Below are 26,090 nucleotides of genomic sequence, written 5' to 3' on the forward strand. Positions count from 1 at the left end.
CCAAGGCTCGTCAGCCCAAAGCGCTCAAGGGAGCTTAAATACAAAAACAGGGTAGGTCGCACACTGCTCGTCATACTAGCAAATAGCCCCATAGAACTCTGGATACTGTAGTGGCAGCGGAGAATACGCCTATGCCACGAGTGTAAAAAATAATGCCATCCCTGGACACGTGTTTCGAGGTAATTGCCTCTCGTCAGCAGGGAGCAGGTAGGTGTGAGGGGTGCCAAGTAGACTGCCAAAATATTAAAGGTAAAATACCTCTCACGGCGCGCAGGTGCGGTACCAAGGCTCGTCAGCCCAAAGCGCTCAAGGGAGCTTAAATACAAAAACAGGGTAGGTCGCACACTGCTCGTCATACTAGCAAATAGCCCCATAGAACTCTGGATACTGTAGTGGCAGCGGAGAATACGCCTATGCCACGAGTGTAAAAAATAATGCCATCCCTGGACACGTGTTTCGAGGTAATTGCCTCTCGTCAGCAGGGAGCAGGTAGGTGTGAGGGGTGCCAAGTAGACTGCCAAAATATTAAAGGTAAAATACCTCTCACGGCGCGCAGGTGCGGTACCAAGGCTCGTCAGCCCAAAGCGCTCAAGGGAGCTTAAATACAAAAACAGGGTAGGTCGCACACTGCTCGTCATACTAGCAAATAGCCCCATAGAACTCTGGATACTGTAGTGGCAGCGGAGAATACGCCTATGCCACGAGTGTAAAAAATAATGCCATCCCTGGACACGTGTTTCGAGGTAATTGCCTCTCGTCAGCAGGGAGCAGGTAGGTGTGAGGGGTGCCAAGTAGACTGCCAAAATATTAAAGGTAAAATACCTCTCACGGCGCGCAGGTGCGGTACCAAGGCTCGTCAGCCCAAAGCGCTCAAGGGAGCTTAAATACAAAAACAGGGTAGGTCGCACACTGCTCGTCATACTAGCAAATAGCCCCATAGAACTCTGGATACTGTAGTGGCAGCGGAGAATACGCCTATGCCACGAGTGTAAAAAATAATGCCATCCCTGGACACGTGTTTCGAGGTAATTGCCTCTCGTCAGCAGGGAGCAGGTAGGTGTGAGGGGTGCCAAGTAGACTGCCAAAATATTAAAGGTAAAATACCTCTCACGGCGCGCAGGTGCGGTACCAAGGCTCGTCAGCCCAAAGCGCTCAAGGGAGCTTAAATACAAAAACAGGGTAGGTCGCACACTGCTCGTCATACTAGCAAAAAGCCCCATAGAACTCTGGATACTGTAGTGGCAGCGGAGAATACGCCTATGCCACGAGTGTAAAAAATAATGCCATCCCTGGACACGTGTTTCGAGGTAATTGCCTCTCGTCAGCAGGGAGCAGGTAGGTGTGAGGGGTGCCAAGTAGACTGCCAAAATATTAAAGGTAAAATACCTCTCACGGCGCGCAGGTGCGGTACCAAGGCTCGTCAGCCCAAAGCGCTCAAGGGAGCTTAAATACAAAAACAGGGTAGGTCGCACACTGCTCGTCATACTAGCAAATAGCCCCATAGAACTCTGGATACTGTAGTGGCAGCAGAGAATACGCCTATGCCACGAGTGTAAAAAATAATGCCATCCCTGGACACGTGTTTCGAGGTAATTGCCTCTCGTCAGCAGGGAGCAGGTAGGTGTGAGGGGTGCCAAGTAGACTGCCAAAATATTAAAGGTAAAATACCTCTCACGGCGCGCAGGTGCGGTACCAAGGCTCGTCAGCCCAAAGCGCTCAAGGGAGCTTAAATACAAAAACAGGGTAGGTCGCACACTGCTCGTCATACTAGCAAATAGCCCCATAGAACTCTGGATACTGTAGTGGCAGCGGAGAATACGCCTATGCCACGAGTGTAAAAAATAATGCCATCCCTGGACACGTGTTTCGAGGTAATTGCCTCTCGTCAGCAGGGAGCAGGTAGGTGTGAGGGGTGCCAAGTAGACTGCCAAAATATTAAAGGTAAAATACCTCTCACGGCGCGCAGGTGCGGTACCAAGGCTCGTCAGCCCAAAGCGCTCAAGGGAGCTTAAATACAAAAACAGGGTAGGTCGCACACTGCTCGTCATACTAGCAAATAGCCCCATAGAACTCTGGATACTGTAGTGGCAGCGGAGAATACGCCTATGCCACGAGTGTAAAAAATAATGCCATCCCTGGACACGTGTTTCGAGGTAATTGCCTCTCGTCAGCAGGGAGCAGGTAGGTGTGAGGGGTGCCAAGTAGACTGCCAAAATATTAAAGGTAAAATACCTCTCACGGCGCGCAGGTGCGGTACCAAGGCTCGTCAGCCCAAAGCGCTCAAGGGAGCTTAAATACAAAAACAGGGTAGGTCGCACACTGCTCGTCATACTAGCAAATAGCCCCATAGAACTCTGGATACTGTAGTGGCAGCGGAGAATACGCCTATGCCACGAGTGTAAAAAATAATGCCATCCCTGGACACGTGTTTCGAGGTAATTGCCTCTCGTCAGCAGGGAGCAGGTAGGTGTGAGGGGTGCCAAGTAGACTGCCAAAATATTAAAGGTAAAATACCTCTCACGGCGCGATGAGAGGCAATTACCTCGAAACACGTGTCCAGGGATGGCATTATAGTGACATACTCGTGGCATAGGCGTACTCACCGTTGCTACTACATTATCCAGAGTTCTATGGGGCTATTTGCTGGTATGACGAGCAGTGTGCGACCTACTTTGTTTATGTATTTAAGCTCCCTCGAGCGATTTGGGCTGACGAGCCTTGGTTCCGCACCTGCGCGCCGTGAGAGGTATTTTACCTTTAATATTTTGGCAGTCTACTTGGCACCCCACATACCTACCTGCTCCCTGCTGATGAGAGGCAATTACCTCGAAACACGTGTCCAGGGATGGCATTATAGTGACATACTCGTGGCATAGGCGTACTCACCGTTGCTACTACATTATCCAGAGTTCTATGGGGCTATTTGCTGGTATGACGAGCAGTGTGCGACCTACTTTGTTTATGTATTTAAGCTCCCTCGAGCGATTTGGGCTGACGAGCCTTGGTTCCGCACCTGCGCGCCGTGAGATGTATTTTACCTTTAATATTTTGGCAGTCTACTTGGCACCCCACATACCTACCTGCTCCCTGCTGATGAGAGGCAATTACCTCGAAACACGTGTCCAGGGATGGCATTATAGTGACATACTCGTGGCATAGGCGTACTCACCGTTGCTACTACATTATCCAGAGTTCTATGGGGCTATTTGCTGGTATGACGAGCATTGTGCGACCTACTTTGTTTATGTATTTAAGCTCCCTCGAGCGATTTGGGCTGACGAGCCTTGGTTCCGCACCTGCGCGCCGTGAGAGGTATTTTACCTTTAATATTTTGGCAGTCTACTTGGCACCCCACATACCTACCTGCTCCCTGCTGATGAGAGGCAATTACCTCGAAACACGTGTCCAGGGATGGCATTATAGTGACATACTCGTGGCATAGGCGTACTCACCGTTGCTACTACATTATCCAGAGTTCTATGGGGCTATTTGCTGGTATGACGAGCAGTGTGCGACCTACTTTGTTTATGTATTTAAGCTCCCTCGAGCGATTTGGGCTGACGAGCCTTGGTTCCGCACCTGCGCGCCGTGAGAGGTATTTTACCTTTAATATTTTGGCAGTCTACTTGGCACCCCACATACCTACCTGCTCCCTGCTGATGAGAGGCAATTACCTCGAAACACGTGTCCAGGGATGGCATTATAGTGACATACTCGTGGCATAGGCGTACTCACCGTTGCTACTACATTATCCAGAGTTCTATGGGGCTATTTGCTGGTATGACGAGCAGTGTGCGACCTACTTTGTTTATGTATTTAAGCTCCCTCGAGCGATTTGGGCTGACGAGCCTTGGTTCCGCACCTGCGCGCCGTGAGAGGTATTTTACCTTTAATATTTTGGCAGTCTACTTGGCACCCCACATACCTACCTGCTCCCTGCTGATGAGAGGCAATTACCTCGAAACACGTGTCCAGGGATGGCATTATAGTGACATACTCGTGGCATAGGCGTACTCACCGTTGCTACTACATTATCCAGAGTTCTATGGGGCTATTTGCTGGTATGACGAGCAGTGTGCGACCTACTTTGTTTATGTATTTAAGCTCCCTCGAGCGATTTGGGCTGACGAGCCTTGGTTCCGCACCTGCGCGCCGTGAGAGGTATTTTACCTTTAATATTTTGGCAGTCTACTTGGCACCCCACATACCTACCTGCTCCCTGCTGATGAGAGGCAATTACCTCGAAACACGTGTCCAGGGATGGCATTATAGTGACATACTCGTGGCATAGGCGTACTCACCGTTGCTACTACATTATCCAGAGTTCTATGGGGCTATTTGCTGGTATGACGAGCAGTGTGCGACCTACTTTGTTTATGTATTTAAGCTCCCTCGAGCGATTTGGGCTGACGAGCCTTGGTTCCGCACCTGCGCGCCGTGAGAGGTATTTTACCTTTAATATTTTGGCAGTCTACTTGGCACCCCACATACCTACCTGCTCCCTGCTGATGAGAGGCAATTACCTCGAAACACGTGTCCAGGGATGGCATTATAGTGACATACTCGTGGCATAGGCGTACTCACCGTTGCTACTACATTATCCAGAGTTCTATGGGGCTATTTGCTGGTATGACGAGCAGTGTGCGACCTACTTTGTTTATGTATTTAAGCTCCCTCGAGCGATTTGGGCTGACGAGCCTTGGTTCCGCACCTGCGCGCCGTGAGAGGTATTTTACCTTTAATATTTTGGCAGTCTACTTGGCACCCCACATACCTACCTGCTCCCTGCTGATGAGAGGCAATTACCTCGAAACACGTGTCCAGGGATGGCATTATAGTGACATACTCGTGGCATAGGCGTACTCACCGTTGCTACTACATTATCCAGAGTTCTATGGGGCTATTTGCTGGTATGACGAGCAGTGTGCGACCTACTTTGTTTATGTATTTAAGCTCCCTCGAGCGATTTGGGCTGACGAGCCTTGGTTCCGCACCTGCGCGCCGTGAGAGGTATTTTACCTTTAATATTTTGGCAGTCTACTTGGCACCCCACATACCTACCTGCTCCCTGCTGATGAGAGGCAATTACCTCGAAACACGTGTCCAGGGATGGCATTATAGTGACATACTCGTGGCATAGGCGTACTCACCGTTGCTACTACATTATCCAGAGTTCTATGGGGCTATTTGCTGGTATGACGAGCAGTGTGCGACCTACTTTGTTTATGTATTTAAGCTCCCTCGAGCGATTTGGGCTGACGAGCCTTGGTTCCGCACCTGCGCGCCGTGAGAGGTATTTTACCTTTAATATTTTGGCAGTCTACTTGGCACCCCACATACCTACCTGCTCCCTGCTGATGAGAGGCAATTACCTCGAAACACGTGTCCAGGGATGGCATTATAGTGACATACTCGTGGCATAGGCGTACTCACCGTTGCTACTACATTATCCAGAGTTCTATGGGGCTATTTGCTGGTATGACGAGCAGTGTGCGACCTACTTTGTTTATGTATTTAAGCTCCCTCGAGCGATTTGGGCTGACGAGCCTTGGTTCCGCACCTGCGCGCCGTGAGAGGTATTTTACCTTTAATATTTTGGCAGTCTACTTGGCACCCCACATACCTACCTGCTCCCTGCTGATGAGAGGCAATTACCTCGAAACACGTGTCCAGGGATGGCATTATAGTGACATACTCGCGGCATAGGCGTACTCACCGTTGCTACTACATTATCCAGAGTTCTATGGGGCTATTTGCTGGTATGACGAGCAGTGTGCGACCTACTTTGTTTATGTATTTAAGCTCCCTCGAGCGATTTGGGCTGACGAGCCTTGGTTCCGCACCTGCGCGCCGTGAGAGGTATTTTACCTTTAATATTTTGGCAGTCTACTTGGCACCCCACATACCTACCTGCTCCCTGCTGATGAGAGGCAATTACCTCGAAACACGTGTCCAGGGATGGCATTATAGTGACATACTCGTGGCATAGGCGTACTCACCGTTGCTACTACATTATCCAGAGTTCTATGGGGCTATTTGCTGGTATGACGAGCAGTGTGCGACCTACTTTGTTTATGTATTTAAGCTCCCTCGAGCGATTTGGGCTGACGAGCCTTGGTTCCGCACCTGCGCGCCGTGAGAGGTATTTTACCTTTAATATTTTGGCAGTCTACTTGGCACCCCACATACCTACCTGCTCCCTGCTGATGAGAGGCAATTACCTCGAAACACGTGTCCAGGGATGGCATTATAGTGACATACTCGTGGCATAGGCGTACTCACCGTTGCTACTACATTATCCAGAGTTCTATGGGGCTATTTGCTGGTATGACGAGCAGTGTGCGACCTACTTTGTTTATGTATTTAAGCTCCCTCGAGCGATTTGGGCTGACGAGCCTTGGTTCCGCACCTGCGCGCCGTGAGAGGTATTTTACCTTTAATATTTTGGCAGTCTACTTGGCACCCCACATACCTACCTGCTCCCTGCTGATGAGAGGCAATTACCTCGAAACACGTGTCCAGGGATGGCATTATAGTGACATACTCGTGGCATAGGCGTACTCACCGTTGCTACTACATTATCCAGAGTTCTATGGGGCTATTTGCTGGTATGACGAGCAGTGTGCGACCTACTTTGTTTATGTATTTAAGCTCCCTCGAGCGATTTGGGCTGACGAGCCTTGGTTCCGCACCTGCGCGCCGTGAGAGGTATTTTACCTTTAATATTTTGGCAGTCTACTTGGCACCCCACATACCTACCTGCTCCCTGCTGATGAGAGGCAATTACCTCGAAACACGTGTCCAGGGATGGCATTATAGTGACATACTCGTGGCATAGGCGTACTCACCGTTGCTACTACATTATCCAGAGTTCTATGGGGCTATTTGCTGGTATGACGAGCAGTGTGCGACCTACTTTGTTTATGTATTTAAGCTCCCTCGAGCGATTTGGGCTGACGAGCCTTGGTTCCGCACCTGCGCGCCGTGAGAGGTATTTTACCTTTAATATTTTGGCAGTCTACTTGGCACCCCACATACCTACCTGCTCCCTGCTGATGAGAGGCAATTACCTCGAAACACGTGTCCAGGGATGGCATTATAGTGACATACTCGTGGCATAGGCGTACTCACCGTTGCTACTACATTATCCAGAGTTCTATGGGGCTATTTGCTGGTATGACGAGCAGTGTGCGACCTACTTTGTTTATGTATTTAAGCTCCCTCGAGCGATTTGGGCTGACGAGCCTTGGTTCCGCACCTGCGCGCCGTGAGAGGTATTTTACCTTTAATATTTTGGCAGTCTACTTGGCACCCCACATACCTACCTGCTCCCTGCTGATGAGAGGCAATTACCTCGAAACACGTGTCCAGGGATGGCATTATAGTGACATACTCGTGGCATAGGCGTACTCACCGTTGCTACTACATTATCCAGAGTTCTATGGGGCTATTTGCTGGTATGACGAGCAGTGTGCGACCTACTTTGTTTATATACAATGTAAAAGGTTTACTGTAGTCGGGGGTACCCAACACAGGAGCTGAACATAATGCCTTACGCAATTCTGAAAAACTTTTCTGGCACTCTTCAGACCATGGGACGGGATTCGGTGTATCTTTGCATGTTAATGCTATCAAAGGTTTTGCCAACAAAGAAAAACTCGGGATCCACTGCCTACAGTATGAAGTAATACCCAAGAAAGCACGCACTTCTCTCTGTGTTCTTGGCATGCTCAATTGTGCAATGGCCTGAATTCTTTCTGTGGTCTGTTTCCTTCCCTCCTTCGATAAGAGATGACCTAAGTAGGTCACTTCTTGTCGACAATATTGCAGTTTTGAGAGAGACACTTTGTGATGAAAGGCAGACAAATGACGCAACAATGATAATGTAGCTTCTTTGCAAATCTCCTCAGTATCCGCAGCGATTAGTAAATCGTCAACATACTGGATAAGGGTAGCACCACTAGGTAAAACAATTGCATCAAGCTGCGCTTTTAAAGCCTGACTGTATATTGATGGACTTTCACAGTAGCCCTGTGGAGCGCTTTTAAAACGGAAGCTGCGACCTCCTAAACTAAAGCCAAAAATATCCCTGCTTTCCTCTGCAATCGGGATGCTAAAGAAAGCATTCTTTAAATCAATCACTGAGAACCAAGCAGCGGAAGCTGGGATCATAGTTAACAAGGCAGTTATATCAGGGACAACTGGAAACTGCGGCACAACTATCTTATTGACCTCTCTAAGATCGATCACAAATCTGTAAACAGGTGGCTGAGAAGGGTCAGTACGTTTTAAAACAGGCAAAACCGGGCTATTGCAAACGTTGCCTCTTGTCTCTTCAATTACATCCTTTTCAATCAAATCATAGATGATTGCTAACAATGCTTTCTCACCTTCATTAGAGATCTTGTATTGGGGAATGCGTGGCAATTTAACATTGGCTTTCAAAGTGACCACATATGGCGGTATTTCCAAGAGACCCACATCATTAGGACCAGTAGCCCAAAGGACATCCGGAAGAGACGACAATTCAGCTGGCAGTTTATTCTTCGACAAATACATGGGAGAAATCACTTCCCTACCCAGTGTAAGTTGTACTCCAGAGGGGGAACAATATAATGTTGCATGCAATCTCTTTAACAAATCCAATCCTAACAGGTTTTCACCACAACCTGTCGTTAGGATAAGGGGTGCTTTCAGCTCACAAGGTCCAACAGAAAGGGTCATAGGACTAGAGATCGGGTTCCTAACCGGGGCGCCAGAAAAACCTACTGAAACATTCATTTCGCCAGACAAAGGTGCGCCAGGGAGCTTCGAGTGCATAATTGAACTCTTTGCAGCACCAGTATCCAACAGAAAAAGCTCTGACACACCCGCTGTAGTCACCTTAACATACGGTCCACTCTGATCCACTGGCACTGAAACAACTCCCTCTCTTTGTCTACGGCTGTCCTAGTAATCATTACCTTCCGCATTTCCATCTTCTGCATAATAGTCGTTATTATAGTACTGAGTTGTTCTACCAGGTACATTGGCCTGCTGATCAAAACTGTTCATCGTATTTTGAGGCGGAAGAGGACGCGCATTTTGGGGAGCATTCCCACGCCCTCTACCTCTAGGAGCTTGCTGACCACCTCTACCTCTCGCGCCATAAGCATTATTCGTACGCTGCAACAATATAGGACAACTATACTTAAAATGACATTCCTGTTTGCAATACGAACACTGATTGGGACCTACAGGAACACGCTGTTGGGAATACCCGAACCTTTGCGAGTTACTCTGAAACTGTTGGGGTTGTTGATAGTTACTCTGACCTTGCTTATAGTTATTCTGACCTCCACGTGGCGGGTAAGCTTGCTGTAAAAGAACCTTCGTCTTTAACTCTTTTGTTTTCTTGTCTGCTCTATCCTTCTCATCTTTGTCCCTGTTTTCGTAATACTGTGCAGTAGCCAGTATCTGCGCTGATGAGGAAACAGCCCAAGAACTCTCTGAATCTTTTAATTTCTTACACAACTCGGGAAGCAAATTATGCACAAATTTATCAACAAACAACCGTTGTCCACCTTCTGTACTCATGTCTTGACCACTGTGGTCGATAAATGTCTCTTCAAATCTGGTGAAGAAATCAGACACTGTTTCATCATTCTTTGCATGCGGATAATTTATCCCAATTCACACGCATCGCGGGCATTAAAGTTTTCATGTAGTTAATAATTCTGCCAGGGAGTTCTGCTACTAAGGGCTCAGGTTTTGCACCACCAACTTGTGCAGTGTCTGTAGCAATGATATTAGCCCATGTGTCACCTAGTTCTGCAGCATGATCAGTATTACGAATCACTCCCCATAAAGGCTGCGGAACAACATTCCCGAATAACATATCTATGTCAGCTAGGTTCATGACACACGATTCTGCAGTCTGTGATAACTCCTTATAATATCCTGCGGGGTTTTTATGTGGGTCAGGCAATGTCTGCTTAAGCGCTAAAACTTCTGATCGCTTCCAAGGAACATGTACCCAAACACGTTGAAAATGTGGCAGAACAGGTGGGACAGCATTCGCATCACCAGGTCTCCAAACTGGAGGAACCTCACGCATCGGGTATTGGTGCGCTTTTACCTGTTTCCCTACAGGGAATTCCTGTTCAAACAACGATTGATGACAATCCCCATTCCTGAAAGACAACAATGTTGCAACTGCTCTATCAACACCAGAACCCACAATCGCGCCTTTTCCAAATTCAAACCTTACTTGACACAACTCCTGTGGACTTGAATCTAGACCATGATCTTCCAATTCCTCACAGAGGAATTCACACATTTTCTCAAAGACGTATCTTTGTTGTGGTGCTTCCCATTGATGAAAAACATTTACAACAGACTCTACATCATACCTTGAAGGATAAACAATCCATCTACGTGCCATGCGGTCCAGTTCTTCTTTCTCCCTCGGACCAGGTATTTGACTACGTAACTGCTTACGTTGTGGACCAGGGGTCGTACTAGATGACCCAAAGAGAGGCGATATAAGGCTAGTGACCACACTAGCTACTTGTTGTCGTGTAGAAGGAGAAGGTGAGGCAAGAACAGGGGGAAAGATAGAGGGAAGAAAAACGGGTGCAGATACAGGTACAGGGGTAGTATCAGGAAGAGCGCCAAGGGAGGCAGCTGATGTACTAGGTAAAGTTGCAGGAAGCACAGAAGAGATAGGCAGCGAAATCGGCGGCCCTTGAGAGGGCTGCGCCGTAGGCATAGGAGCCGGCTGAGGAGGAGCTGGCGGCTGCGGGAAAGCTTGCAGGAAAATAACTGGAGGCTGTACATTTAAGGGCTGTGGAGGTGCTGTAGCACTCTGCACATACGGGGGTGGTGAACTCAGCAAATGTGACATTAGGGAATCTTTCTCCTTTTCTTTTGGCGTGTCCTGCTGAAGGGGCGGCAAAACTGGGTAGCATTTATCAATCACTAGTTCATGCTGCCTGCGCAACTGCTCATTCATTTGCTTGTCCTCATTATCTTTAAACTGCAAAGCTGCTTGCATTATCGACATACCTTTCTCTCTTTTATTTTTCTTTGCTAATTTAATTTCTTTCTGTTTGGCTTCCTTTCGCCATAGGCGGAAAGAATCAAACATCGCCGGCCGGGCTTTCTTTTTAAATAATTTAATTTCTAAGTTGTCTAGGACCTCTGTGTCGAAACTACCATTTTGGGGCCATTTTGAAACACCATCCTTCCTGGTGTACCGGATCCATACTTCATCATACGCAATGGGGCCCACGCCATGTTTTACATAAAGTCATAAGTGGGAGTTCCAATTGGAGGAACCGGACACGAATCCTCTAATCGGGAGTACCTATTACAACCCAAACAAAACAAATTTCCAAATATACTAGAACCAGGCATCGTCGCTCACTAGTCTAGTTTCAAACTTCAAAGGATTATCAAATACGATAGCCTCGTGAATACACGAGTCCTTCGGCTTTGGCACTTGCAAGTTCCAAATCAAAGCGATCCCGAAGGGATACCAAACTAAGAACCAAACCAAGAAACTGGGAGACGCTCCACTTATACTTAACTGAGGTATCGATGACGTCACCAGAAGACTCGTTAAATCGTTTCGCTTTACCAAATCATCAAGGGTCCAAAACAGGGCGATAGTCAGGGCAGCAGTCCTTTGTAGCTGTCGGGACGCGGAGAACCTCACAGTAAAGACGTTCGTACCATGTCGACATGCAAGGGTCGATGAAGTGGCGGCCTTCCTCCAGAATTTTCACACAAAGCTCCTCACGAACCTCTGGCTTGGACCGGTACTGCTGAAATCGCCCAACGTTGGGCGCCAACTGAAGTACTGGGTTTTCCAGAACCAACCCAGCGGTGCCAGGGGACACACCCGAAGACTTCGAGTTCTTCCTGTTTCAGACTACAGAAACACAGAGTCTTCTAGGTGAAGTCAAAGATCGAATTTTATTGGCTGCAGACCAATCACAGGTATCCAAGAAGTACAACACGGTGTATGTTCTCAGGAGACTGCTCCCGAACCAAAAACCAGTCTTTACTTATATACACAAAATTACGCTCTAGGCAACACCGCCCCTATTTACAAGTGGTCATTCACATATTTTCGCTTCAAAGAAACAGAAAAGTCATGATGATAATCCCACATTTCAGCTCGTTCAGATCACAAGTATTTACCTAGCGAGGCTCAGAACACTCATCAGATATCAGCAGCCCCCACATAGTTTCGGCACCTCCTCCTCGTAAAGTAGGCCATAAAGTAGGAAACAGAGTCAGGTGTGAAGGAGATTAGTCCGGGTTCGTGTGGGAAGAGCGACTTTATGATGTGTCAAGCCCTGATGCTAATCCCATTTGGCCGCAATAAAAGGGACCGGCCGGACATGAATGACCTCGGGCATTGGAGTCAGTTTGCACAGGTCACGAAGAAGTCACCAGAAGGTGTACGTGTCCTTTAGGCCTAAGCATGGCCTTCGTGCACAGCCTATGTGAGGGCAACCACAATATGGATACCGCTTTAAATTGGAACCCGAGGGTACGATATATATTCATTGTATACACGGTGAATTCTTCGGTAAAACATGACGAAAACACTCATGCATACCGCGTTACTCATTTGCGGTTCGCTGATACCAAAATCGGTATGGTGGGGCCCTGCCACCGACATGGTTCCGAAATTTACAGTACCACAGTGCAGAGAGAGTTATGCCCAATGTTAGCTTATGAGGAATAGGGGTGCCTGGATTGGTGGCTGCTGACTAGCAGGCCATGCGGCTGTGGGAGCTGGGCTCCTGGTCACTCACTCAGGGCAAGTGGGGAGGTAGGCTAGTGTAGTGGTTGTACTGCCAGGGCCACTCGGGCGGCTGGGTGCAGGGTGCTTTTGAGCCGTCGGGGGCTCAATGGATTTCAATGGGAATACTCCGGTTGGGAAAAAGGCTGCAAGCTCGGGGACGAGGATTCTTCAGGTGCCACCACCACCTCGAGAGGTAAGTTGGGTAGTTGGAGGTTAGGTGGGTACCCCGGGATTGGGCACAGGGGGCCGCTGGGCGCCACGTGCAGGGGTGCCTTTTGGTGTCGGGAAATCTTACCCTCTGTTGATCGCGGTTGGGGGGGCACCTTGTTTTGAGGTTGCAGGCTTCTTCAGCAGTGTCGAGGGGGGTCCTTGGGTGCCGGACTCGGGGTCACAGTCGCCGTGGGCTCATCCTCGGGGTCTTTGTCCACTCCGGCACTGGCTAGGCTTGGCTGGTGCAGAGTGTGCTGGGTTCGCGGTTCCGGGCTGCTGCCAGGGGTTAGAAATCGGTTCTGAGTAGAGCCTCTACTCATGGGAGTCCCAGGGGCTTAGAGCCAAAAGGTAGCCAGGTCCTCCGGGGTTGGTGAGGTTGCTGGCCACGAGAGATGCCGCGCTGGAGCAGGAGCAGGTTTGAGGGTCTACAGGCCGGTAGGGCTGGGGCCAAAGCAGTTGATGCCTTCCTCTCTTTTTAGCAGCTGCTGGGCAGGTCTTTGTTCTTCTTGCTCTTCTTGTAGTTTTTGAATCTGGAATCTGGGGAAGGAAGGTTCAGGGTGCCCCTAAATACTAGATTTATGGGCGTTACAGGTAGGTGAAGGCCAGGGACCAAAGGGTCCTTGTCCTGGGGTGGGTACACCCCCTATCCTGCCTCTCTCCTGTGGTAGGGGGGCAGTAGCCTAATCCTGATAGGGTAGGGCCTCCCATCTTCAAGATGGCGAGAGCCCGGAGATGCACTTCATCTCGCCTCCCCCACCTGAGGGGTGGGGTGGGCAGGCTGGCACATCCCCTGTCCTTGTATGGGGTTTATGGCCAAGCTTCCCGCCAGAGTGAGGGGTTGCAGTGGCCTGGGGAAACTCCCAGAGGCGGCATGCCTTTGAAGCTTCCCTTTGCTCATCCTGGGGGAGAAGATTTATCACCTCACCCAGGATGTGCATTGTTGCAGGCCCGGGAGAGCAGGGGCTCTCCCACCCAGGGGTCCAGCAACGTGTCTGCTGTGTGGCAGCCTGGGCAGCCTCAGAGCAGACGTGGATTGCAGGTTAGTTGTAAGGGGGCATCTCTAACATACCCTCTGGGGTGCTTGGTACATTAAATCCCACACTGGCATCAGTGTGGGTTTAATGTGCTGAGAAGTTGGATACCAAACTTCCCAGTCTTCAGAGTTGCCATTATGGTGCTGTGGAGCTCGTGTTTGAGGAGCACTCAGCATCATGTACTCTTAAATGGCAGCACTGCACTTACAGTGCCCAGGAATGGACCTGGGTACTGTAGGGGCACAGGGCTCCTGCTCCTGTGCCCACACCATGGGCATAAGGCACCCAGCCAGAGGGGTGGCTTATATATGCCTTGGCAGTGTAGGTGATGGGCATGGCACACAGAGATGTGTGCCATGTCGACTCTTCGTTTTGTCCTGCACCCAGACACTCAGCCTGCAAAGGCAGTGTGTGTGTGTAAGGGTACAGGGCCTCTAAGGGTGGCACAATGAGTGATGCAGCCCTTAGAGGCCTTCCCTGGTCACAAGGCCCTGGGTACCTAAGGTACCATTTACCAGGGGCTGACATGTGGCCAGGGTTTGCCATTTGGAGTTTGTGTGTTTTAGGGAAGGAACATAGGCCCTGGGCACCTGATTGGCAGGAGTCCAGGGTACACTCAGTCAAAGTACATTCAGCAATTTAGCAAAAAGTGGGGGCATACCATGCAAGAAAGATGGCACTTTCTCACAGGGGTTATCTGAGTCGGACTCACAGAGACTCAGGCCTGATTTAAGTGTTGCCGATAAGCATACTCTGTGGTGACGAGGTGTTCTTACCGCCACATTATGGCTGAACGCTGAATTAAAAGCAGGCCGACCATAGCTTGACCGCGGTAGAGACGTCTCCACTCTGGACAAACAGACGTCTCCGACAGCCCCGCACATGCCGCGTGGAGCCCGGGCAGGCAGGCACAATAAAAAGACAAATACTGTGTTTATTTCCAAATATCAGCGTCTCCAGTGACCGGTACGAGCATCAAGGCAGGCATGAGAAACAATATTCGCGACAGGAACTTTGGTGAAAAATGTTACATTCCGCACAAAAGAACATTTCATGGTAATTCCATAAGAATCCCGAGGGCGGGTGATTGTAGGAAAACAGACCCCACCTGCAGGTGGAGAGCGATGACCCTTGACCTCAAATCCGCTCTTTTGGGTCAGAAGTTTCTCAGCACCGCTGAGCTAGGAGAGCAGCGCTATAGGGTCAGACCCAGTGCAGATGAATGAATACTCACCAGGAGCCAACATTACGAGTCAAGCATTGACCATGAGCAGTGCTTTTGTAATCTAATTACATATGTAAAGAGGGACGACGCACCCCATCCTGGCAGACTGACACTTGTGCCGCCTATCCCATATCTTATGTCAGCACCCCAAAATATGAACCCCTGAAAAGTACCCAATATGTGATGTTGGTCTATCTCTCAATATACTATTTTATTTTGTGAATAAACACCTCGTCTCACAGGGACCTCTGACGAAAACATCTCTCTGTGTGCATCACACCTGTGTAAATATACAACTAACTGCAACAGCTGCTAAAGTTGTGAGTTGACCATTCACACCACAGCAGAGGGTCTCCAGCATGAAACATGTATTAATATATTTATGAATATGTCCATTTCTCTTCTGCCAGTCTGAGAACTCCCCTCATGAGACTCCTATATAACCAGGGCGTGGTCGGATGTGTGAGGTGGGGATGTCACTAGAGGGGAGTAAGTCAAGGACGGGAGGGAAATGAAGATACAACTGAAGTTGTGACGCCCCTGTCTGTTCTCTGCTTTACTCCTCTCCATATCTCTTCTGTCCTGCAGGTTGTGGGACTGCTCCCTCACAGGTTCATGCTGCGGAGACCTCGCCTCTGTCCTTAAAACAAAGACATCTCTCACAGAGCTCGACCTGAGCTACAATAAGCAACTGCGAGACACTGGAGTGAAGAAGTTGTGTGAAGGTCTAAAACTTCCAAACTGCAAACTACAGACAGTGAGGTACAGAGCAGTGCAGTTATCACGTCATTGATTTCTAAATATACATTGTAGGTGCGGCTCACACATATATTTTGTAATGTTGTGGGAAAGGCACATCCATTCCATGACAATAAAATTTGTGCAATAAGTGAGGGTTGTGAAGTGGGGGTACCCAAGCACGAGAGCTGAGTTTGGAACAAGCCCCCCTAATGGTGCAGAAGGATGCACTTTAAACCTTGTTTTTCAGGTATTTGGAATTAAATGCCAACAACGGCGCGGATCTGCCCATAACTAGTATATAGTCAGGGGCATAACTTGAAGAAGGTGTAGGGGGTGGAACACCCTTAATCTTTTCTTAAAGTCCCATCTCAGCCTCTTGACAGCCCAATGACAGTTGCTCGTCACTCTCATATGACATCACTGCTGGAAGTGTGAGATTCCCCCTAGTGAGTGTGTGGGTCTGTGTGTATGTGTGTCTGTGTATTTGTGTCTGCGTCTGTGTGTGTGTCTGTGAGGCTGTGTGTGTGTGTGTGTGTGAGGCTGGGTGTACCTGTGTGTGTGTGTCTGTGTGTTTGTGAGTGGGTGGCATGTCGACAGCAAGCACAGCTGTTGGGCCATTAATTTGCTATCTGGTGCAGCAGGCCCCTGACTGTCAGTGTGTAGGTTTGTGAGACAGAACACAAACATATAACATGCACTCCCAGCTTTCCTGTATGAGCAGATTGTGTGATCTTAAGCAATAATGTCAATGTTCCATTAGCAAGGTGACACTAACAATGGGTTCATTATCTTTACAATACTACATAGAAGATTAATTGAAGAAAACAAATCTTTGTAAAGGTGCAAAGCGATTTAAAAATATGTCTGCGCACCTGGAATTTCTCTGTTAAAAGAAATTTTGGTGACATTCCATATGTTTTACTTTCTTTAGATTGAACAAAGGTCCTCTAAGTGACTTTCCACCTGGTCTCCACAAACATTTTACTTTCTAATTAAAAGCAGAAATTTAGTGACTTAGGTGTGTAATTGATTATGAAACTTGGCCTCACTGAATATTGAATCATTATATCCTGACGTGAGAGTGTGCACTCAACCAATGAGTCTATGTTTACAAGAAATTCTTTAAAAAAACAAAATGTTAGTTGTATTTTATCCTTTGCTTATGGATGTATTGTCTGATTTTTATGAATTATATGAAAGTGTTGTGAATTACGAATGAGTCCTGCAGAAGTTGGGATGAAAATAAAAAGATACACCAAAACGCTGCGTCAACATTGTTCTGAATTAACTTTGTTATTTGACACAATTTATTGACACAGAGGGCCTCATTTATGAGGTTTTGCCGTAGGATAGCGCAGCAGGCCTTCCTGCTGCGCTGCCCTACGGCAAAAGAAAAGGGCAGGAATGCGCCGTATCTATCGGATACGGCACATTCCCGTCCTTTTCCCCAGCGCCGGCGCACAATGGGCTGCCGTGCACCAACGCAGGCACCTTTGCACAATGGTGCAAGGGTGCCTGCGTTGCGGGGATTATTATTTTTGTACAGGAAGGGAAACCTTTCTGTACAAAAATAATCACGGAGACTTTTCCCTTTTCTATGTGTGAAGACATTTCTCCTCGTTGCACCTCTCTTACGCCTCCCCCGGCACAAAAGGGAATCTTGTTCTTTGTGAGCTACAACTACCCCGTCCCTTTTGGCTTAACTGGGGTAACTCTCTCTTTTTTGTGGGGTGTGATCCTCAGCGATGCCCTTATTGCACTGTCCCCACTTTTCTTTCATCATCAAATCCAAGAGCGCCTTGAAGCACATCAGTTCAGGGTGTGCGCTGTACAAAGGGTCCTGTATGTGGTTTCATAGACTCTGGTGCTGCTCCAGACATGGATATGATTGGGCGGCGCGTCCTAGGTGGGGTCTGGACATGACAGACGGACACAGGGACTCCTCTGCAGGGTGTGTGTGCCTAGAGGCGCCCCTCGGAGAGGGCGGGGCTTGGAGTTTGCATGAAATCCCTGTGATTGAGTTACCCCGGGTCTGACTGATGCACCTGCCTTTGTTTCACAGCCTGGGTGGTGCTCGCCTCTCACGTGAGTGCTCTGGAGACCTGGGAGAAGCTCTTCTGGAGAAGCTGTCACGGGGGCAACTCAAACTCTACTCAGATTGAGAAGATTCAGTGTCTGAGGTCTCTCCAACTGAACACCCAGGTGAGATTCCTGTGTCTGTCCTGGGAAGGGGGTCTCATGTGTTTACTGACAGTTCACTTCACACCCAGAGGAAATGCATAAAGTACTGATCAATGGCATTCCTATGTTCTCCTCACTCATCAAAATAAATATTTTTAAATTACACTTAAATATAATAAATTACAGAGATTGTGAGTAGCTTGTGTTCAAAACTGTGGACTCTGTCCGTAGAGAGCAGTCTGTCCATAGAGAGAAGTTTGTTCATAGAGAATAGCCTGTCCACAAAAAAGAGTCTTTGTACTGTAGACTGGATTCCGTCCATAGAGAGGAGTCTGCCCATTGAGAGGAGTCTGTCCGTAGACAGGAGTTTGTCCATAGAGAGGTGTTTGTTCATACAGAGGACGGTGTCCATAGAGAAAGTCTGTCCATAGAAAGGAGTCTATCCCTAGAGAGGAGTTTGTCCGTAAAGAGGAGTCTGTCCATAGAGAGGTGTCTTTTAATAGAGCGGGGTCTGTCCATAGAGAGGAGTCTGTCCATAGAGAAGAATCTGTCCATTGAGAGGAGTCTGATCCTAGAGAGGAGAGTGTTTGTAAAGTGGAGTCTTTGCATAGAGAAAAGTCTGTCCATAGAGAAGAGTCTGTCCATTGAGAGCAGTCGCTCCGTAGACAGGAGTCTCTCCTTAGAGATGAGAGTGTTTGTAGAGTGGAGTCTTTCCATAGAGAAGAGTCTGTCCATAGAGCGGCGTCTGTCCATTGACAGGAGTTTGTCCATAGAGAGAAGGCTATCCAAAGAGAGGAGTCTGTCCATAGAGAAGAGTCTTTCTATAGAGAGAGGTTTGTCCATAGAGAGGAGTCTGTCCGTATGTAGGAGTCTGTCCATTGAGAGGAGACTCTCCATAGAAAGGGGTCTGTCCGTAGGGAGGAGTCCGTCGATAGAGAGGTGTCTGTTCATAGTTAGGAGTCTGTCCGTAGGGAAAAGTCTGCTGTAGAGATGAGTCTGTCTATAGAGACAGATCTGTCCATAGAGAGAAGCCTGTCCATAAAGAGGGGTCTGACAGTAGGGAGGGGTCTGTCCGTAGGAAGGAGTTGTCCATAGAGAGGAGTCTGTTCATAGAGATGAGATTGTTTGTACAGTGGATTCAGTCCATAGAGAGGGGTCTAGTCATAGAGAGGAGTCTGTCCGTAGACAGGAGTTTGTCCATAGAGAGGTGTCTGTTCATACAGAAGAGGGTGTCCATAGAGAAAGTCTGTCCATAGAGAGGAGTCTATCCATAGAGAGGAGTTTGTCTGTAGAGAGGAGTCTGTCCGTAAAGAGGAGTCTGTCCATCGACAGGAGTGTGATCCTAGAGAGCAGCCTCTCCTTAGGGATGAGAGTAGAGTGGAGTCTGTCCATATAGAAGAGTCTATCCTTAGAAAGGAGTGTGCTTATAAAAACGAGTCTATCCATAGAGTGGCATCTGTCCTTTGGGTCTGTCCATAGAGAGACGTCTGCCCATAGAGATGATAGTGTTTGTGGAGTGGAGTCAGTCCAAAGAGAGGAGTCTGTTCATAGAGAGGAGTCTGTCCATAGAGAGGGGTGTGTCAATAGAGAGGAGTCTGTCCATATGTTGGAGTCTGTCCATAGAGATGAGACTCTCCATAGAAAGGGGTCTGTCCATAGGGAGGAGTCGGCCGATAGAGAGGCGTTTGTCCATAGTTAGGAGGCTGACCATAAAGAGGAGTCTTTCCATAGAGAGGAGTCTGTTCACAGATAAGATGCCATTCCTTAGAGAGGAGTCTATTCTATAGAGAGGTGCCTCTCCTTAGAGATGAGTGTTTGTAGAGTGGAGTCTGTCCATAGAGAAGAGTCTGTCCTTAGAGAGGGGTGTGCTTATAAAAAGGAGTCTGTCCATAGAGCGGCATCTGTCCATTGAGAGGAGTTTGCCATAGAGAGGAGTCTCTCCAAAGAGAGGGGTTCGTCAATAGAGAGGGTCTCTCCGTAGAGAGGAGTCTGTCTGTAGAGAAGCGTCAGTTTGTAGACAGATGTCTGTCCATAGAGAGGTGTCTGTCCGTAGAGAGAAATCTATCCATAGAGAGGAGTCTGTCTGTAGGAACCTGGGGTCACCAGGCCCTATAGGCGGTAGCGTGGCGCGAGCCGGTCGGGCAACCAGAGGGCGATGTGTTAAGCAACCATACACCACACGCTTCTCATGGACTAGGGACACACACAATAAGGGACGCCACACCGTTCAAATTATGCCAATACTTCAAGTTTATCCAAGTTTAGCTGGTCAGATGCAGTTCAGGAAATAACAAGGCAATACATGACTTATAATACCATCATAACATTACATTCGACACTCTGGGTGATATTCATGCAGTGCCTAACCTTGTTCTAGCGCTGTGCGCGCTTACGTGAAGTCTTTCCCTGAACGAGCCGTCTAACTAAGCATGATACTTGAACGGGGACACATTGGGCTCACTAACATGGCGCCTGTGGAACTGAGCGCTCCTCGTAATCGATGGCCCCTGATCCTATGAAGTAAAGCATATAAAACAAAGCGCTACGCGCAACCATTTGCAGGTAATTACAGTCGAGCAGAGCCTATAATACAATACGTTACTCGTGATCCTGGTATGGCATTACCTTCGTGCAGAACATATAATACAATGCGCTACGCGCATCCCTTGGCATGTAATTACTGTCGAGTAGAGCATATAACACAAGGCGCTACTCGCATCTCCTGGCAAACAATTACTTTCGAGTAGAGCATATAACACAAGGCGCTACTCGCATTTCCTGGCAAACAATTACTTTTGAGTAGAGCATATAACACAAGGCGCTACTCGCATTTCCTGGCAAACAATTACTCTCGAGTAGAGCCTATAACACAAGGCGCTACTCGCATTCCTTGTCGCTCCGGCTGGGGAAGCAGGGTCGGTGGCGGGATGCGCCACACGAGGGTAAAGTTAGTCAGTTCCTGAGGCGGCTTCCAGCGGGGAGACTGACCGGACTTGCGGAGCGGGTCCCTATGCTCCGGTGCCGTTCACTTAGCACCGCTTTCAGTCTTACAGAAGGGGGGACACGGACAGGATCCCTCGGCGGGGTCTCTCCGTCGCGCAGGCAGGGGAGGGGATTCCCACGGAGGGGACGACCCGGGCCAAGTGCGGTGCGGTTTCCGGACCAGCAGGGGGCGCACCAGGGGGGATCTCGGCCTCCGGGCTTACCTCCGTCTCGGCGTCAGCAGGCGTCCGTCCTCACGACGTTGGGGGAACTCGGCCCCGACCTTGCGCACCTCCTCACTCGGCTGCGACGGCAGCGACGGGGCCCCGGGCTTCTCCTGGGCCTCGCAACACAGCAGGGCACTCCTCCAGGCCTCCAGGCCGCAGCGGTGAGCGCGCTGGCTTCGTCGTCGCAGGGGGGGGGGCTCAAATTAAGGATGGGGTAAAGTGCTCAGCGGAGCACGCTGCCGGGGGTCCCAGACCAGGGTAGGAAGCGCGGGGGTCACAGCGCTGGTACCTGGTCGATCCCCGGTGTCTTGGCAATCGGCTTAGTATTTTGTTCACTAGGGTAGCTTGGACACGCAGTCTCAGCTCTGGCATTCAAGGCTTACAGCTCGCTCTTGTCATGCAGTCTCAGTTCTTAAAGTTAGATTTCAGTTCTCAGTTGACAGATGAAGTCTTTTGGCGCAGATGTATCTGGCGCCCTTAAGGGGTTCTGTTACAGGGGTAGGGATGGAGAGGGCGACTAGATCCTTCCTAGTCAGGTTGGCAGAGAGTCTCTGGGTCCTCCTACTACTGGGCAAGATGAGTGGGATTCACAGGGCACCTCACTCACTTAAGAGGCAGTACCTAAATCCTGTCACTCTCAGAGGCATAAGTCCCTGGCTAGGCCCTACCGCCTACACTCCTGGTGGATTCTTCCAGCTCTGCTTCACCCCAATGGCCAACTCACCACACAAGTTTCCCTCCCACTCTTAAGTAGCCCTAGGTCAGGTGACCTCTAGCCAAGGCGGCAAAAGTAAAACCCCACCTCCCTTCTAGAAGGTTCCAGCTTCTTCCAGGAGCTTCCCCACTCTAACTATGTGACAAAAAGGCGGGCTGGTATCGCAACATTGTTGTGGGTCCCAGCCAGCTCCTGGCAGCTAGGGTGCTACTATGAAAAACGACCAACCTGCAGTAGCAGGGGTCTGTGGCAGCCATCTTGGGAGAAGTAAGCACCTGCACCTTAACACTGCAAAAACGAAAAAAATGAGGGAAAAAGGGCCAAGTCCAACACTGTCCATAGAGAAAAGTCTGCCCATAGAGATGAGAGTGTTTGTAGAGTGGAGTCTGTCCATAGGGAAGAGTCTGCTGTAGAGAGGAGTCTCTCTATAGAGACAGGTCTGACCATAGAGAGGAGCCTGTCCATAAAGAGGGGTCTGAGCATAGGGATGGCTCTGTCTGTAGGAAGGAGTCTGTCCATGGAGAGAAGTCTGTTCATACAGATGACCCTGTCCATAGAGAGGAGTCTGTCCATAGAAAGATGTCTGTCCGTAGAGATGAGTGTTTGTAGAGTGGAGTCCGTCCAAAGAGAGGAGTTTGTCCATGGAGAGCAGTTTGTCCGTAGACTGGTGTCTGTTTGTAAAGAGGATTGTGCATGGAGAGGAGTTTGCCTGTAGTGAGAAGTCTGTCCATAGAGAGGAGTCTGTCAATAGAGAGGAGCCTCGCCACAGAGATGAATAGTATGCTAAAAAATGTGTGTGCGATTGCCATATTTTATTTAAGACTCTAGACAATATCTCATTAACAAAACAGAGAACTGACTATATCTGCTCCCTTGAAGCTCCGGGCTCTGTGCAGTGTTCACAGTATAAAGCTATCCTGCCTTGTACAGAACTGACTTGGATGGAATTAGGAAGAGAGATATTTGCTAACCTTCCTCCACTTGTGCAGAAAGAGCACTGACCATGTTTTGAAGGGTGCACACAACCCCTATGCAGGTGGGCCCCTCCCTCTCCATAGGGAATCATTGGAGAGTGGTATAGATGGATGCTAGAATTAAGGAGGGGCCACACAGACCTATGCAGGAGGGCCCCTCCCCCTCATTAGGGAATCATTGAGACTGTGCTATAGATGGACGTAAGAATCAGGGAGGGGCCACACAGACCTATGCAGGAGAATCATTAAGACTGATATGGATGGATGCTAGAATCAGGGAAGGGCCACACAGACCTATGCAGGAGGCCCCTCCCTCTCCATCAGGAATTATTGAGACTGTGGTATGGATGGATGCTAGAATTAGGGAGGGGCCACACAGACCTATGCAGGAGAATCATTGGAGAGTGGTATAGATGGATGCTAGACTTAGGGAGGAGCCACACAGACCTATGCAGGAGAATCATTGAGACTGTGGTATGGATGGACGTTAGAGTTAGGGAGGGGCCACACAGACCTATGCAGGAGAATCATTGAGACTGTGGTATAGATGGACACTGGAATTAGGGAGGGGCCACACAGACCTATGCAGGAGAATCATTGGAGAGTGGTATAGATGGATGCTAGAGTTAGGGAGGGGCCACACAGACCTAGGCAGGAGAATTATTGGAGAGTGGTATACTTGGACGCTAGAATTAGGGAGGGGCCACACAGACCTATGCAGGAGAATGATTGAGACTGGTATGGATGGATGCTAGAATCAGGGAAGGGCCACACAGACCTATGCAGGAGGCCCCTCACTCTCCATCGGGAATTATTGAGACTGTGGTATGGATGGATGCTAGAATTAGGGAGGGGCCACACAGACTTATGCAGGAGAATCATTGAGACTGTGGTATGGATGGACGTTAGAGTTAGGGAGGGGCCACACAGACCTATGCAGGAGAATCATTGGAGAGTGGTATAGATGGACACTGGAATTAGGGAGGGGCCACACAGACCTATGCAGGAGAATCATTGGAGAGTGGTATAGATGGATGCTAGAGTTAGGGAGGGGCTACACAGACCTATGCAGGAGAATCATTGGAGAGTGGTATAGATGGATGCTAGAATTAGGGAGGGGCCACACAGACCTATGCAGGAGAATCATTGAGACTGTGGTATAGATGGACACTGGAATTAGGGTGGGGCCACACAGACCTATACAGGAGAATCATTGGAGAGTGGTATAGATGGATGCTAGAGTTAGGGAGGTGCCACACAGACCTATGCAGGAGAATCATTGGAGAGTGGTATACTTGGATGCTAGAATTAGGGAGGGGCCACACAGAGCTATGCAGGAGAATCATTGGAGAGTGGTATAGATGTATGCTAGAGTTAGGGTGGGGCCACCAGACCTATGCAGGAGAATCATTGAGACTGTGGTATGGATGGATGCTAGAATCAGGGAAGGGCCACACAGACCTATGCAGGAGGCCCCTCCCTCTCCATCAGGAATTATTGAGACTGTGGTATGGATGGATTTTAGAACTAGGGAGGGCCACACAGACCTATGCAGGAGAATCATTGAGACTGTGGTATGGATGGATGCTAGAATCAGGGAAGGGCCACACAGACCTATGCAGGAGACTCATTGGAGAGTGGTATAGATGGATGCTAGAGTTAGGGAGCGGCCACACAGACCTATGCAGGAGGCCCCTCCCTCTCTATAGGGATTCATTGAAACTGTGGTTTAGATGGACGCGAGAATTAGGGAGGGGCCACTCAGACCTATGCAGGAGAATCATTGGAGAGTGGTATAGATGGATGCTAGAGATAGGGAGGGGCAACACAGACCTATGCAGGAGAATCAGCGAGACTGTGGTATAGATGGACGCTAGAATTAGGGAGGGGCCACACAGACCTATGCAGGAGAATCATTGAGACTGTGGTATAGATGGATGCTAGAATTAGGGAGGAGCCACACAGACCTATGCAGGAGAATCATTGGAGAGTGGTATAGATGGATGCTAGAGTTAGGGAGGGGCCACACAGACCTATGCAGGAGGCCCCTCCCTCTCCATATGGAATCATTGAAAGTGTGGTTTAGATGGACGCTAGAATAAGGGAGGGGCCACACAGACCTATGCAGGAGAATCAGTGAGACTGTGGTATGGATGGATGCTAGAATCAGGAAAGGGCCCCACAGACCTATGCAGGAGAATCATTGAGACTGTGGTATGGATTGATGCTAGAATTAGAGTGGGGCCACACAGACCTATGTAGGAGGCCCCTCCCCCTCCATAGGGAATCATTGAGACTGTGGTATGGATAGACTCTAGAATTAGGGAGGGGCCACACAGACCTATGCAGGAGAATCATTGGAGAATGGTATAGATGGATGCTAGAATTAGGGAGGGCCACACAGACCTATGAAGGAGGCCCCTCCCTCTCCATCGGAAATTATTGAGACTGTGGTATGGATGGACGCTAGAATTAGGGAGGGGCCACACAGACCTACGCAGGAGAATCATTGATTCTCTGGTATGGATGGACGCTAGAACTAGGGAGGGGCCACACAGACCTATGCAGGAGAATCATTGAGACTGTGGTATAGATGGACACTGGAATTAGGGAGGGGCCACACAGACCTATGCAGGAGAATCATTGGAGAGTGGTATAGATGGATGCTAGAATTAGGAAGGGGCCACACAGACCTATGCAGGAGGCCCCTCCCTCTCCTAGGGAATTATTGAAACTGTGGTATGGATGGACGCTAGAATTAGGGAGGGGCCACATAGACCTATGCAGGAGGCCTCTACCTCTCCATAGGGAATCATTGAGACTGTGGTATAGATGGACGCCAGAATTAGGGAGGGGCCACACAGACCTATGCAGGAGAATCATTGAGACTGTGGTATAGATGGATGGCCTCAGTTGTCTTTAATGAAATCAAGATTCTCTCTGTATGATAACTGGAGAATCGTCATTTCATTACAAGACCGGAGGCTACATTATGCAAGTTT

At 49.0% G+C, this 26,090-nt stretch overlaps 1 protein-coding gene across 1 annotated transcript in view; it reads left to right on the forward strand.

Moving 5' to 3' along the window:
• Nucleotides 1-26,090, forward strand: part of LOC146808624 (NACHT, LRR and PYD domains-containing protein 12-like) — a 730,950-nt gene that overhangs the window by 578,246 nt on the left and 126,614 nt on the right. The window contains exons 10-11 of the mRNA XM_085623648.1: nt 15,857-16,030; nt 18,072-18,211. Of these exons, the coding sequence (XP_085479774.1) occupies nt 15,857-16,030; nt 18,072-18,171 (274 nt within the window). The 3' untranslated portion in view covers nt 18,172-18,211. The remainder of the gene's footprint in view (nt 1-15,856; nt 16,031-18,071; nt 18,212-26,090) is intronic.

Source organism: Triturus cristatus, chromosome 8, assembly GCF_964204655.1.
Source record: "Triturus cristatus chromosome 8, aTriCri1.1, whole genome shotgun sequence".
Classification (NCBI taxonomy): Eukaryota; Metazoa; Chordata; class Amphibia; order Caudata; family Salamandridae; genus Triturus; species Triturus cristatus.